Raw genomic sequence first — 14,562 nt, 5'->3', positions numbered from 1 at the left:
CCTTTTTTTACTGACAAGATTTGGTTGACCAGCTTATATATGATAAATCCTACTATCATCAGAAAGGTGCACTATTTGTGATACACCTATGATAGAGTTTTTACATATAAAATAATTACAAACCCCAAAAAAAACATCAAAAATCACATACTTACTAAAAATCATCAAATTCTGGATTATTTCAAATTTTCTGACATTTCGCCTTAAAACGAATGTAATTTATATAAATTAAAATATTGCGTAAATTTATATAAAAAATCGGAAAACGGATTAGTTTTACTATTGAAATAATATATAAATAGACATATTATATAGGTTTTTCTAATTATGTAAAAAACTTTGACGTTTTTTGTGTAGGCTGCATCCTACACTATGCATTTAAGGGTTAACAAAAAAAATTAGACGCATTCACAAGTCACAAGCGACTTGTATTGCCTTTGCTAGTCGTGCTGTTTCATTTCCAGTCGAATTTACTTTCACGCATGTGTGAGCGAGCCCAAACGAAGAGTACCGAACGCACCCGAACGTCAGTCGAGCGGGGCGCGGTCGCCGTCACGGAGCGGAGCTAGCTTGTCATCCGGCCGCCATTATCTCATATTTTAAACGGATTCGTATTCAATTAAAGTTCGGGCTGCCGTTACGCGTTTTCAGTGTCGATACTATAGTACATCGAAGACAATCTCTGTGGTGTTCAGTTCGTTCGTGCTAAGTGTGTACGACTAGGATATTGGGAGTGATAAGTGTTAAGTTAGGTTACTGTGTTGAGTATCGCCGAGTAGAGAACCGCAATTATCGTCGCGTAGGGTGTCTCCGGTGGGGCCGGAGCGGCAGGCGGCGTGCGGAGCGCATGCAGAGGGAGCGGTGAGAGCGCGCCCGGCTCGGGGCGGCCGGCGGCCAGGCGCCAAGGCACAAGAACAGCTGCCGACATGGGATGCGCCCAGTCGGCCGAGGAGCGAGCGGCGGCCGCTCGCAGCCGACAAATCGAGAGGAATTTAAAAGAGGATGGCATCCAGGCTTCCAAGGATATCAAGCTGCTTTTGTTAGGTACTTATAGCTTCTTTTGATTTGAAGGCACATGGCCGCACCCATGAACTTGCGACGGCCGCGACGCCGAGTTATGATTTACGTATCGGTGGCTGCTACGTTATTTAAATGAAATCTCGGGAAGTTCGCAACCCCGGGCTGTTTTAGAGGCAGTAACGCTATTTTGATGTAAGAGTATGGTGCTATAGTTTGCCGGCTTTCTCCCGACACTCATCAATATGCTGGTATGCATGTATTGGTTCCGCAATCGAAAGTGGGTACTGATTTGTCGATTACGAAAGGTTTCAAGAATGAATTCCTGACTTATAAAAGCACCAATGCTACTCGAAATAGTCTTAAAAATAATAATAATCATACAAGTAACTGAATCTTTGAAAGCTTGTACCAATATTATTATCAGATTCCACTAAGCTAGGCTTCGTACATAGGTATAAAACAAATACGTACAATTTGCTAAACTGCAAAAAATAGTTAAATCTTAGTGTTTTAACAACATTGTCAATTTAATCATCTGCCCATTTAGCCTCCAAAGGGCCAAAGTAATTCAAACATTTGTTGTTGGTCAATTGTATATTGATGAGCAGTCTCAAAATTAAAAGAGTGCATTTTAAACCGCTTGCAAATGTATAAATTAGGTCTTAAATTTTAATTAAAAACCTTTCCTGATTTTACTCAGCAATTTATAATTGCAATAACTTGGGAGTTGAGCATTGGAATTCCCCTAGCATATTTAAAATTATAAATGTATAATTTTTCATTGCATCCAACTATAAGGGATTTTATTTATTTATCACTCAGTTTTATTTACGCTGTACCTTTTCATACAACTTTTTTATTTGTTAACAAACGGTAAGAACAGAGGGCACAGGTTAGTTGACTCATAATTGGTAGTATAATTCTTAATCCATGACTCAACTGAAGTTATTGCTTGTTAGTATTGGCCTAATTTTTCAAATAACTGGAGGCCAGGGCCTATAGTTTCTAGTTTAAAACAAGGTATGGGGTTGGGGGTAGGTAGACAGAAATTTGACAGTTACTATTTTAATACCGTAAGTTTTATACTACCTTACAAATCTTTTTGGGTTTGTCTGTCAGTCTTAAATATTGAGCTAATTTTTGGTTTATCCTTGTCTATATTACTGCCAGCCTATATTACTTGCAATTTGGATTGTCAAAATAAAAATGTATTTAAATTATAATGGAATGGGAGACCTTTTTTATAGGCCTCTGGGTGGCTAGAGGATAAAATTACAATTTGTCTCAGAATGATAAATTTTATTCACACATCCAGAGTGTTGCAAATAGTAGTGTGTAGGTATGCAATATTATCAATTTAATGGATAATTTTAAGTTTAAGATAACCTTCCCTAATATCAGCCGCCCCAAAAAATATGAAACTTGGGTGGTTAACCTATAATATGCTGGAAGACGGATCCATAGTAGTAGGTATTGAGTTCTAATGAATAATTAATTTGAATTCAAAAACTTCTGCACATATTCACGTTCCATACAAGAAATTAAATCTGTTAAAAATGCTAATGGGTTACCTATTAGAAAGGCCATAAGGTATACCCTAACACGGCTATAGTTGCCAAAAAATCCTATAGTAAAACTCATTTAAGAAAAATAGTTGTTTAATTATTGGTGGCTCTCGGAACTTGTATAAAATAAATTTTACACACGTCATACTCTTTTAACATTATAGTTGGCAGGCATGTTATTGTACATTCATTGATAATTTTCAGTACTTCACTGGGTTTAAGGTATTTTCAATTTATCTTCAATTAATGATAGTGGTGAAACCCCAAGTATGTAAATAGCTTACATTAGTCTTTTTTTGCACGAGTTATTTATTGTCATTAATTTAATTAATTTCAATGGCACATCAATTCATTCTGTAAAATTGGTATATTAGAAACATAATGAATAACTTAGGCCTACTGTCCACGGAAGCGTAGCTGCATAGACGCGTATTCGTCGCGTCAGCCGCTCCGTGGACAGAGTTGTGCGGTTTTGTATGTAGGCTGCAAGCAAGCGTACAACAAGCGTACAATGACGAATACGCGTCTATGCAGCTACGCTTTCGTGGACAGTAGGCCTTAGAATAACATGTACTCACCTATCTATACATACATCAAAAGTATCACCAGGGAACTAATAATTTTATATCCATATCCATACCATTTCAAGGAACTTTTGTATGCCATATTCGGTGTACTAGTCCTATCCTATTACATACCCGTACGCCGGTGCCGTACGCGACGCATGTCAGATGGTCAGGGGTCTCATTTCAATCGCTTCACGAGCTCAGGCGGGTTATTCTGATAAACCAGTATCTATAAGTCACTCTGCTGTCATCCCATAGCCAAAGAGATTCGTTAAAATATCCATAGCAAAAAAGTTACAATCGGCCCTAAAACTAAGGGCCGGCTTGTATTCCTTCTAGAGCTGGAGAACAGCTGTCTGTTAGGGTGAATAAATGATATTGCTCTCGTATTACTCTCAGCATCAGCATATAGCCGCTTCCCGCTCTTGCGGGTCCTGCTCCTGCGGTAGCGCGGCTATAAACAAATACAGTACTGCGTGTACTAGGTTTAACAGTTGATTCAAATCTCTGGATCACATTCAGGGAATGCTTCCGGGACTGAATGTGTATGCCTAGAACCGGGAATTCCGGGTTCCGGGACTGAGTTTGTATAGAAAACTAGTACCGGGAACACACGCTGATCGCATTACATTGGTGCGCCTGAGAAATAGGCTCGCCTTTGCTCGTAGGTACAATGAATATGAATACACGATCAGATCTTTTGCTGTGGTTAATTGACGTGTCACGTAATCATGTCGTGCTGTCCGGTGCTTGCTGTGCTTGTTCATAGGAGTTACTAAAAACTTCACAGTGACCAGTGCAAGTCTGATCTCTGATTACGCGTGTTGTTATGATGTCACGTAATCATGTCGTGCTGTCCGGTGCTTGCTGTGCTTGTTCATAGGAGTTACTAAAAACTTCACAGTGACCAGTGCAAGTCTGATCTCTGATTACGCGTGTTGTTATGAAGCTTGAGGTCAAGTAACACTAGTGTTTAGCACATAGTCGAGACAAGTTTGAAGATAGATAGCCAGATTTGGTCATGGAGGTGCCTCATTCAATGTGAAGTATCGTGAAGTCTGTAAATTGCTTTTGTGTCATTGATTCACACTATTAAACTACGGTTTCTGAGGTGAATTGAGAACGTTAGCCTGATTTAAGTACATAATATTAAAAAGGTTACTTATTCGAATAGTTTTTCCTTGATCAGTATACGAAGTTAACAAGTGTCGCCCGTCTATCTATGACATACCTATTTTTATTTCACTTAGCAAATTTTATTAATAACTTTTTGACCATGGTGACCGAAAGGTCATAAAACGTAGTGGTTAAGAATTAGCCTTATGGAAAAACCATCTTAATATCGTCCAAGATTTCTTAATTGCGCACGTACCTAACTGACTTAAGAGTGTGGGTACTGTGAAGTTCTAGACTATCTGTAATGGGAATACTTAGGAAGAAATCAGTTAATTTCGCCTTCAGGTCCTAGAAAGATGTCAAGGGAACGTGATTAATTGATTATATTATTGGATATTAATTAATGCATGGCATTAGTGTCGAGTCGCTCACTCGTGAGGCACCTCATTTGTACCACTCATTTTCTTAATTTGTCGCAGTACTTCGTACCGCAAAAATGTCTTACTTCACTCCTCTATTCATTTTACTTGGTTCTAAAATTATCTTTCTCCTAAAAGTTCTATTCTTAACCTCCAGAATTGCACTCCAATTAAATGTTACTATTTATTTATTTATAAAGGAAGTGTTGAATACATAAATATGTATAAATATGTATTAAATATTTTTATCGCCGTTGGAATTAATAGAATAGTCGACGCTGAAAATATGCTAGTACCTCACCTCATTTGAAGTAAGACATTGTAACACCTCATTTTAGAAAATGAGGTACTCATACAAACTCATTTTAAATTGATGTCCTACCCATCACTACATGGCATTGGCATCTCGTTATTTTTGTCACGGAATAAAAAGAAAATAAATAGTAGAACAATTAGTTAGGGACCAATTGGTATGGCGATATTATCAATTGTTAAGACTCAAAGCAAATAAGGTGACAACCAGATTTAAAATGTAGGTGCTACGTAACTTGACGCGATTCACTCAATTGTATCCAGCCTGTAACCTGTTGGGTGTTCCATGTTAGGAGCGATTGCACTGTAGCTAGCTAATGGTGGCTACATATTTTATCAGCAGCGGCGGGTGTTGCGAGCACGCGACTGGGCGATATTATCGCTGATAACACGATACCGAGCTGTTGTTGCCATCGCTAATGGAGCGCATCGCTTAGCGTTGTTTTTTAAAATAAAAGCTTAGAATTTTTATGTCTCTAATGTTAATATTCCAGTCAGTCAGTCAGCCAGTTCGGATGTGCACTGCACACCCGTTGCACGAGGTGCCAGTTCGGATGTCCAAACCTTGTCACTAAATCAATTAATTGAAAATAAAATGGTAACAACAAGTACCGTAACTTTATTTTTGGTAGGTATATGTTAGGTATGGCTCCTCACGTTGTACCCGCTTTACCTTATCTACCTAATGGCATGAAAGAGATCCGCTTTGCGACAATTTTTCCGTTATTATTCACGCATTATTATTGAACCATTGAATACAAGTCACGTTGAGCCTCGTTACAAATCCGCTAAAGTTTTATAGAATATTCGTTTTTATTTGTTAACGTTAAATTAGTAAGAATTATAAGATTTATCCCAAAGAAAATAAATATGGTAATACTTCATGTAAGGAAACTTTAACGATTTTTACAAACTGTTTTTATACGGTGAAACAATTTACCTACGAGCAGCTAATACTCACCCTCTGCTAAATCGTAACTGCGTGTGCTGAATTTCCAAAGCGTTTACGAATCACCAGATAAACTTACACAGGATTGCATTAAGCAATTCGCTAAGCGATATGGCCATGTAAATGACAGTTCGAACGTCGGTTATCCAAGTCGTAGCAAGTTGCCGGAGCCCCGTCGCATCGCGCCGTGGGAACTGCCCGTAGATAATGGAAACCGAGGAAACTTTCCAGATTCATCATATAGATTACGGCCAGCATGTCATTGTCAAAACCGACTTACCAACTACATCGGTTTGGTTTGGTGTGACGGATACTCTACTACTTAATTGCGTGAATGAACATGTAAACAGTGAAAATTATTTACGTTACGGGTATATAAAATGAAATTTCGTTTTTAAAGTTAGGAAGCAATATTTGTAATTTTGCTGCAGACGTAAAGCCATATAAAATAGGAACTAATGGTGTGTGATCATGCGATATCCAACGAATTTTATTGGAAAAGTTTACATCAAGAAGCATTTTACACCGTGTACCTAAATAAAAATATAGATGTTTCAGTTGGATGTTAACACGCTGATACGACGTGTCACTGAAATCTTAACGATTCGTCTGTTATTGTCACAATAAAAAAACTTCTTTAATGCGTAAATCTTTTTGCTAAAATTCGTAGGTACATTTTTAGACACGTAACTGTGTGTTCGGCCAAGACTAAGTCAAAGGAAAACCGATCAACACTATATAATACACACAGACACATAACATTACATTATTTGTATTAGATAAACCCTCTCGATCGAGTCTTACTTCCTAGTCTTCCTACCCCATACTTTCAACCTTGACCTTATATAATTTGAATATTAACATGTAACAGTGAGTTTACCTTTGTTTGACAAGTAGTTTTAATACATGTGACTTATCACGTTGTTGTAATAAATTATAATTATTATAAAGTCAATCTTACAAGCATCATACGAACATCTTCCTATTACAAACTGACTTTAAAACATCTGTAGTTAATTATTCCGTGTTTGTTTTACATAATTGAAGTAATACGTGCTTGCAAATGTGTTAATTTACGAATCTTAGTATTTGTGTATACGGTATGTGCCCAAACAAACATTAAAACATACACAAGTAATCTATGTATCTAAATTAGTACCCATTCAGAAGAAAACTATAGTGCCTTCACTAGCACTAGCAGTTAGCACGAATATGAAATCAGGAGACAAGGCGTAGGTGATATGTGTATCGCCAGGGTCAGAGATCGGCCGCTGCCGCCGAGCCAATTGATGACAACTGGGGTCACGATGCCTGGACCTGTACTTTTCACAACACTTATCTAACACACCATTTCAAGCAAACCAGTACAAACGCGATCTCGAATACGCGTGGCTTTTAACGGATCTCTAGGTCAAGTTATATTAGAGAATAGGTGAGATGTTTTGTGAATAACGTAGCTGCATTCGACAGGCTCGTTTTGCGACACCCACGGTTGTCACGGCAATTATGATTTGCTCTTAATAGACCACTTAACATTGAATCAAAGGTAAATGCTTGCGGTTCAATCTAGCTAATTCGAGTAATCACTTAAGGTACCAATTTGTTTCATGTTTCTTTTTAACGCTACAAATTCTTAGTTATAATAGGTAGGTCTTAAGTATTTTATAAGTAGGTACAGGAGCTAGGTGGGTACTTGGGTAGGTAGGTAGTTGGCAGGAATAACAGTGTTACCGATAGTTGTAAGCAGTTAAACTTATAATAAATCTACTCATGTTTGATTCTCATTAAAGTACAGTAAGGAGAGGTTTATAATAAGCTCGCCAAAGCCATGCCTTAAATTCTATTAATCATCTGTATTCATTGATTTCATTAAGTACTAACTAATTATAGGAGTAATGTTGTGTAGCAACAAAAAACGAAAGCGTGACAGTTAAAAGATTTGTGAGACCTAGCATGTGCGTCTATTAATGCGTGCATTCGGTTCACGTATTTACACGTTTATTAAATAAATACGACCAACATAAACCGTTAAAAATGAAGAACTTATTTAAATTTTGTTTACATGTCCATCTTTAAATGGCTACTTATCTGTTATTTGAAAATTTAGCGTGTTCTCAATCCCCGGCCTCGGGTCGCGGATCTCAGATCTTGCGCATTATTTATTTATTCTCCCGCTATTTTTAACCGACTACCGAGACATGCATATTGTGAACTGTAACAGTTTACATTCGTACGGTAATTAACTGCGTTTATATCATTGCGCGTTTTATTGCAGCGGGCGGTCGATCATCTCGACAGATTCGAACAAAAAAGATTTGGGTTCTGATTTGTCATTTGTACCCAAATAACGTTCTTGAAACTAATGTTTACAATTTTGGAATAGCCACATATGTAAGATTAATCAATAACCAGAAATTAGGCTCATAATGTAACTTTGTGAAAAAGAGAGACAAATGTTGTTTTCGAGCTTGTGTCACATACACACCCAGGAGCCCATTTAAATTGGCATAACGATGTAGTGTGCGCTAACCCACGCACACTCTTACGTAGCCTTATTATTATATATACGCTAGCACTTAGGAACATTATCCAGAATAAAGACATACTTATAACCGATTGGTTGTCTTAATTAACGTCCCACACCACATGGCGATCCTGCCAGTGCGGCCTCGTGCTGCACTGGCGGCGCGCTGCGCCCGCCAGAAAAAGGACTTCGTGTGTGGCCTCTTGTAAAATTTGTGCGTGACCTCGCTTGTTTAAAGAACATTTTGAAACGCTAGCCAGTGAGACTTTAAAATACAAACATAGTGAATTGGTTGCTGGAACTTTACTTCATCAATTTGTGCTTTGATAAACTAGTGACAATGGACAGTTGGACACATTTCATTAAGTTATTACTAGATTTACAGTCATAAAAAGACGAAGTGCGTGAACAGTGACTCTCCTTCGATCGTGAAATAAATTTGTTATTTTGAGAAAGTGTAAAATCTTAACTACTGGTGACTTATGGACAAAAATTTGGATGGACAGAAAATAACGGTTTTAAAGATGGTCTATTTCAAAGTTATGTAATAAAAAGGCGGGATTTGTAGTGATGGTGTTGGTATGCTGCTGGGCGTTGTTCGTGTCGTGAGGCCGAAGGATGGGTGCTAAATAGAAATAAAAAGGATCGGCACAGACGACGAGAAATCCATCATGTTAAAATGAAAGAGTGCTTTATTGATATAGTTATAATTTCGTAGATTTTTTTTTCTGTTCTGAAGTTGTATTCCTAAAATGTGTAATACCCAAAGTTATGTAGTTAGTTGTTATGTAGTCTAAAAAAAATATAGGTATTCTAGCAATTTATTTGGCTTAAGGGTATAGGTAGGTACATGACATACTTTCATCCTTGACAAATATGGCACATGACGGCGGCGCGTGCACTCCATACAAGGATTCGCAGGCGTCGTCTGTTATTTCATCTCAAGTTTCATAGTTTTCGTACACAGATTTAGATCATTTAAAATTTATTGTAATAATATTAAATTTAAAGATTAATAAGTAACACTTAAATTATATGTTTCAAGTTTCAGATTTAAAAATATGACAGTAGGTATGTCACGTAATATGTTACGACTTTATCCATATACATTTAATGTTTAACTTTCATAGATTAAGTTTATTTTTACTTGGAATTTTAAATGTTTTTTTTTTTATGGTGTTGTTTAATATTGTATCAGTCTAGACATTTTTTTTATACACGGATTTGACATAAGAAACAAACAAAATAATGACTTTTATATTAATGGATATGACTTTTAAAATAAAATGAGGTATTATAAAGAATAATATTGAATTGAATTAGGATTAGGAACAGAGTTTGCGGGTATTCGGTATGTTTAAAGTAAAGTTTAATGTTGGATTTCAAGGGTTGAATTAAAAGGTCTGTAAATATGTTTGTAACTGTGTGTATGGAAAGTCCTAAAGAAAGTTTGGTTTTTGATTGTTTTATGAGTAAAATTGAATTTGTTTGTTATTAGAAAAGTGCGTTAGCAAAATGATTGGGAAAACTAAAACAGATAAGTTTTTCAAAGGACGATTAGCCTGATCAACTAAGAGTTGCTGAAACTCTTATATGTTGCAGTTTTCATGGTGTATGTGGTTGATTTTTGAATGTGTTTCTTTTTGTGACAGTGAAATATGAAAGAAAATGAATAGAAATAAGTATATATACCTATCGCATCTTCGGTGGCCCGAGAGGCGGCCTTGAGCGGTTAGGTTAGCAAGGGTACACCAGGATACAAGGCAGGCACGGAATCCTTGGAGGTCTGACCATGATTCGATCGAGCATCAATCGTGGAGACTCCTTGGACACATGGAAGGATATGATGTAAGGAAGTGTTAAAAGAACTGCCTGAATGTGAATATAAATAAATAGTATGTGTGCGCGCTTAAAAATAAAATTTCCTTGTATCCTGAGTAAATAAATAGATATATTATTGAAAGGTCGGCCGACCACAAATGTAAAAGCGTTGTGTACCCTTGCCGTAAAAGAGATGCACGCTTTAGATGCAAGTATGTACATGGAAATATGTATTATATCAAAAGGGACGTCATACAAATGAATTTATAATGAATAAAATAGTTAAACAAAGCCACTGAATACGTCGAGGTACCTCATTCACGGAATATTAAACGAAAATGAAAAATTTTGAAACTTACTGAAATGTACGACCAAGGTTAATTAATCTTTATTTTTATAAGATAGTTTGCGATTAGTTTATATTAATTATTTTATCTTATTAACTAACATGTAACATTGAAAATAGTTTTAGAGTTTTGTTTCGTCATCGTTGCGTGTAATTTTTTAACATTTTTTTTAATGGTAATGTTTCATTATTGTTATGATTCCTAACTTGTGTAGGTATAATATAACATTTAAATATAAAAATCTAGTATTATATTTTATGGTAATCAGATAATCAAATAAAAAATATTATTGATTAATGTACTCTAAAATTTTACCTTTTTTTGTATCAGTTGTGTTTTGATGTTTTTGTTTAATATGAGTAGGTAAAAAAAAAGACTATTAGCTACTTGTATTCTAATCTTTTTTTTTTCTTCCAAAAGGGAGGTGTAGTGTGCGCTAACCCACGCACACTCTTACGTAGCCTTATTATTATATATACGCTAGCACTTAGGAACATTATCCAGAATAAAAACATACTTATAACCGATTGGTTGTCTTAATTAACGTCCCACATCACAACGAGTCATCTCTACACTCAACTTAGTTATGTACATAAATTATATGTAACCAAATAATAAGACAATTTGAACCAAACTAAATTAAGTTGTTGATCTAATACTGAACTATTAAACTGGATCCAATTACTGAACACATAAATGTGCCAAAAAAAGGATTTTTAATAAGTTAACTGTTTTGCCCATTTCTAGTAAATCTACTAATTGATCAGCGTCGGCTAATGCACAAGTGGGCGTTGGAATAGATAACGATATTACGATAATGAATCAGCTGATACGTTGTTGTTAATATGAAATAGACATAAGATGTAAATATGTATAATAAAATTGACATGTAACATACGTTATGAATAAAGAAACTGAACTGAACTGTAGGTATGCTTGTATACGAACTGTATTAACCATTGTCTTTGTTTCAGGTGCTGGAGAGTCCGGCAAGAGTACTATAGTCAAACAAATGAAGTGAGTATATTTGGATAATACATACTTACTTCTACTTTAACTCGACTTGAGGTCGTTTAGTTAATTATTGTACCTGAATCGGTTACAATTTTGTCTAAACATTTGTAGAATATCTCATCAACATTCATTGATATTTAATTTACCACGTTCATAGGACGAAATAAATCAATACAGTATTATATGCACTACTGACCAGATTGTTCCTCTACTACAAGGCACAAATACCTGGATTTCTAATATATTTTTGTTGAATGTATCAGGTAGTTCATCTTATCTTAATATATAATGAATAGTGTCAGGTATATCAGTGGTATCACATATCTTGTCCTAAGCTGTGCAATCTTTTTACTCGGTCACATGCTTGTATCTGTCCTCTGTTTCGGCCTTACTTTATACTTTTACGGCCTATTGGCTAATCACATCGTTTGCTCATATCATATGTCAACATTATTGTCGAATGGTGGTTTCTGATTCTGTAATTAGTAGGCAGTATAGGCATCTGTAGCTCAACTTCAAACTCGGAAAATTATTATTTTATTTTGAAGTAAAGAACATACGAACACCATTTCGACTTAACAGTATAATAAACAAACAAATGACGTTGTCGGATCTATAGTGCACCTAACTTAGTAAAGTATATCCTCTTGACCAATCAGCAAGATGAAGGTTCAAATGTTGTTCTCGTGTACGATGTTCGTACCGATCACTATCAATCGGTCAATAGTCAAAACTCATCGACTGTTAAACGATGGTCTCCTTCAGCAATGATTTTTTATAATATCCTTTAATCTTATCATATAATCGAAAGTTCCAATAAAGTAGTTATTACGATTATACAGTATAATAATATAATATCCTTGTTAAATCACGGCGGTAAAGCGATAGGGGTAATTACTAATTACCAAACAATGAGATAATTCAACGAACATGAACATGTGCCTTCAAATATTATCGCTAACGCCTTCTACAGTCTACGATTGATCTACACATCAATGATTGCCCACTATCAGCCACTATCTCTGTGTACAGCTTGTCAACAAGCTCTTAACATTTCGCCGACTTATCGATGATATTGTACATGTTGTAACGTTTATCGCGACCGATAGCATCTGTATTTTTACTTAGTTAGATCGATGGTTTAGGATTATGAAACTAATTTAAAACTTGCCTATTCATCATAATTGATTGCATTCATTGTTATCTAGTACTTTAGTAAGCTCTTGATAACACCAATCGGCAACATAGTACTTTGGCTTGCAATTTGTCCCAGAATCTTTAAATTCCAAAAAATAGAGTTCTTATTCGGTTAAATGGCAACTGAAAAGTACCATTTACCGTTCATTGTAGCCAACAGGCTAGCATTCAGAGTTTGCGGAAACTACATTGTTCCTAAATCGACTCTCAATTAGGTACAAGAATCAAAAGACAACTTATGATCCTGACTCTCAATTAGGTACAAGAATCAAAAGACAACATATGATCCTAATAAGACTTCACGTAATCATCAAAAACTCACAATTTACGATCCGTTCGCATTCCTCCTCTGAACAGGACCTAAATCATTGTCATGCCTTAGATTTACAGGTTAGGTGTAAACAAGGCTAGACAATGACGCCGTCTCTGACGTCATTGACTACTGGGCAGAGCAGAGACCCGGATACTAGATATGGCTTGTGACGTGGACGATCTTAAACAACTGCTTCAGTACACAATGCGTGTGAAATAACTAACAGCAACACATTTAACCTATTGTGTATCTTATCTCTCTGTAATAAGGTTTACAAATGGTCAGCCAACTGTTGACGTTGGTAAAGCGCCTAACTAAAGGAAAAACGCCAAGTCCATCGATGAGTTACGAATTCCCTCGTATGCGTGAGTCAGCCGTCCTCTATGGAGAAACTCATTAAATAGAATTACTAAGTCACAAGGCCATTATAGTATAGTATATTATCATCAGTTGAATGAACTTGATTCTAATTCGGTACAAAATATGACATATACGTCTTGGACGTATATGGCGACAAATCTTCCGTGACACGAGCGAATCCGAAAATGTTGTTAACACGACTTTACTATGTCGACATATTATTTTCGACCAGCACGCTCGTAGCATAGTTTGAGTTTCCATTGTTCATATTCTTGAAACGTATTCGAACAATCGCTTGTGGGAAACTGGTGTGACGTCAGGCCATTGTCGAAGGATCCACTATACCCAGTGCGTGCTTCTTGGGGCTCACAGGTACATACCGGTGTGTGAAAGCGGGACACTTATGATTATCGATTCCTAATAGTATTCCTACGATACGGTCGAGTCTTAGAGGTTCTATTTTTAGTGTTCCGCACAAAACTTTGTTTTGATTAAAATTCAACAGTAGAGGGTTTGGTTGTTACGTGATATAGTTTGCAGCTGTAATTGCTATTTATTGGTGTAAATGCGAAATATTTATTAATGACACGCGATTGAGTTATAAATGGCTTAAATAAATATATATTCGCAATGCTGTATAATCAAATAAATAACATGTTTTCCTTCTTTCACCCTGTCACTATTTAGAAAAATGTAGGTGGTGAAGGAAGGTATTCCAGGAAATAGATTCTTTAGCTTTCTCATCACACAGTTCTATGTAAAAAGTACCTACCTACTCTTATCTTTTGATATCTTCAATAATGTAAGAACTTTATTCTTCAAAGATTTGCTATTTGACAGAAATTAGCTGGAGTTAAATTCAAAATTGGTCTAACATAAAACACATTCTTTGACAATTTTTGGAATTTTTACACAGACGCGTGTGTAATCTCCGCTGAAAAAACGGGGAAATAAATAAGCGATGTGACAAAAAGTTGGCAGAGCTCGTCACCATCTCAAATGTAGCACAAAGTTTGCACTCTCTCCGTCGCATCGTAGT

General features: G+C 36.1%; 1 protein-coding gene across 2 annotated transcripts in view; it reads left to right on the top strand.

Moving 5' to 3' along the window:
- LOC134654972 (guanine nucleotide-binding protein G(o) subunit alpha) overlaps window positions 1–14,562 on the top strand; it is a 58,047-nt gene that overhangs the window by 6,471 nt on the left and 37,014 nt on the right. The window contains exons 1-2 of one of the 2 annotated variants that reach the window (XM_063510425.1): window positions 539–1,044; window positions 11,614–11,656. In XM_063510425.1, the coding sequence (XP_063366495.1) occupies window positions 927–1,044; window positions 11,614–11,656 (161 nt within the window). In that variant the 5' untranslated portion in view covers window positions 539–926. Of the gene's footprint in view, window positions 1–538; window positions 1,045–11,613; window positions 11,657–14,562 lie in introns of those variants that run through there. The other variant, XM_063510424.1, reaches the window with a different exon arrangement.

Source organism: Cydia amplana, chromosome 16 (assembly GCF_948474715.1).
Source record: "Cydia amplana chromosome 16, ilCydAmpl1.1, whole genome shotgun sequence".
NCBI lineage: Eukaryota > Metazoa > Arthropoda > Insecta > Lepidoptera > Tortricidae > Cydia > Cydia amplana.
The sequence above is the reverse complement of the archived record's forward strand: the minus strand, read 5'-3'. Positions and strand labels throughout refer to the sequence as shown.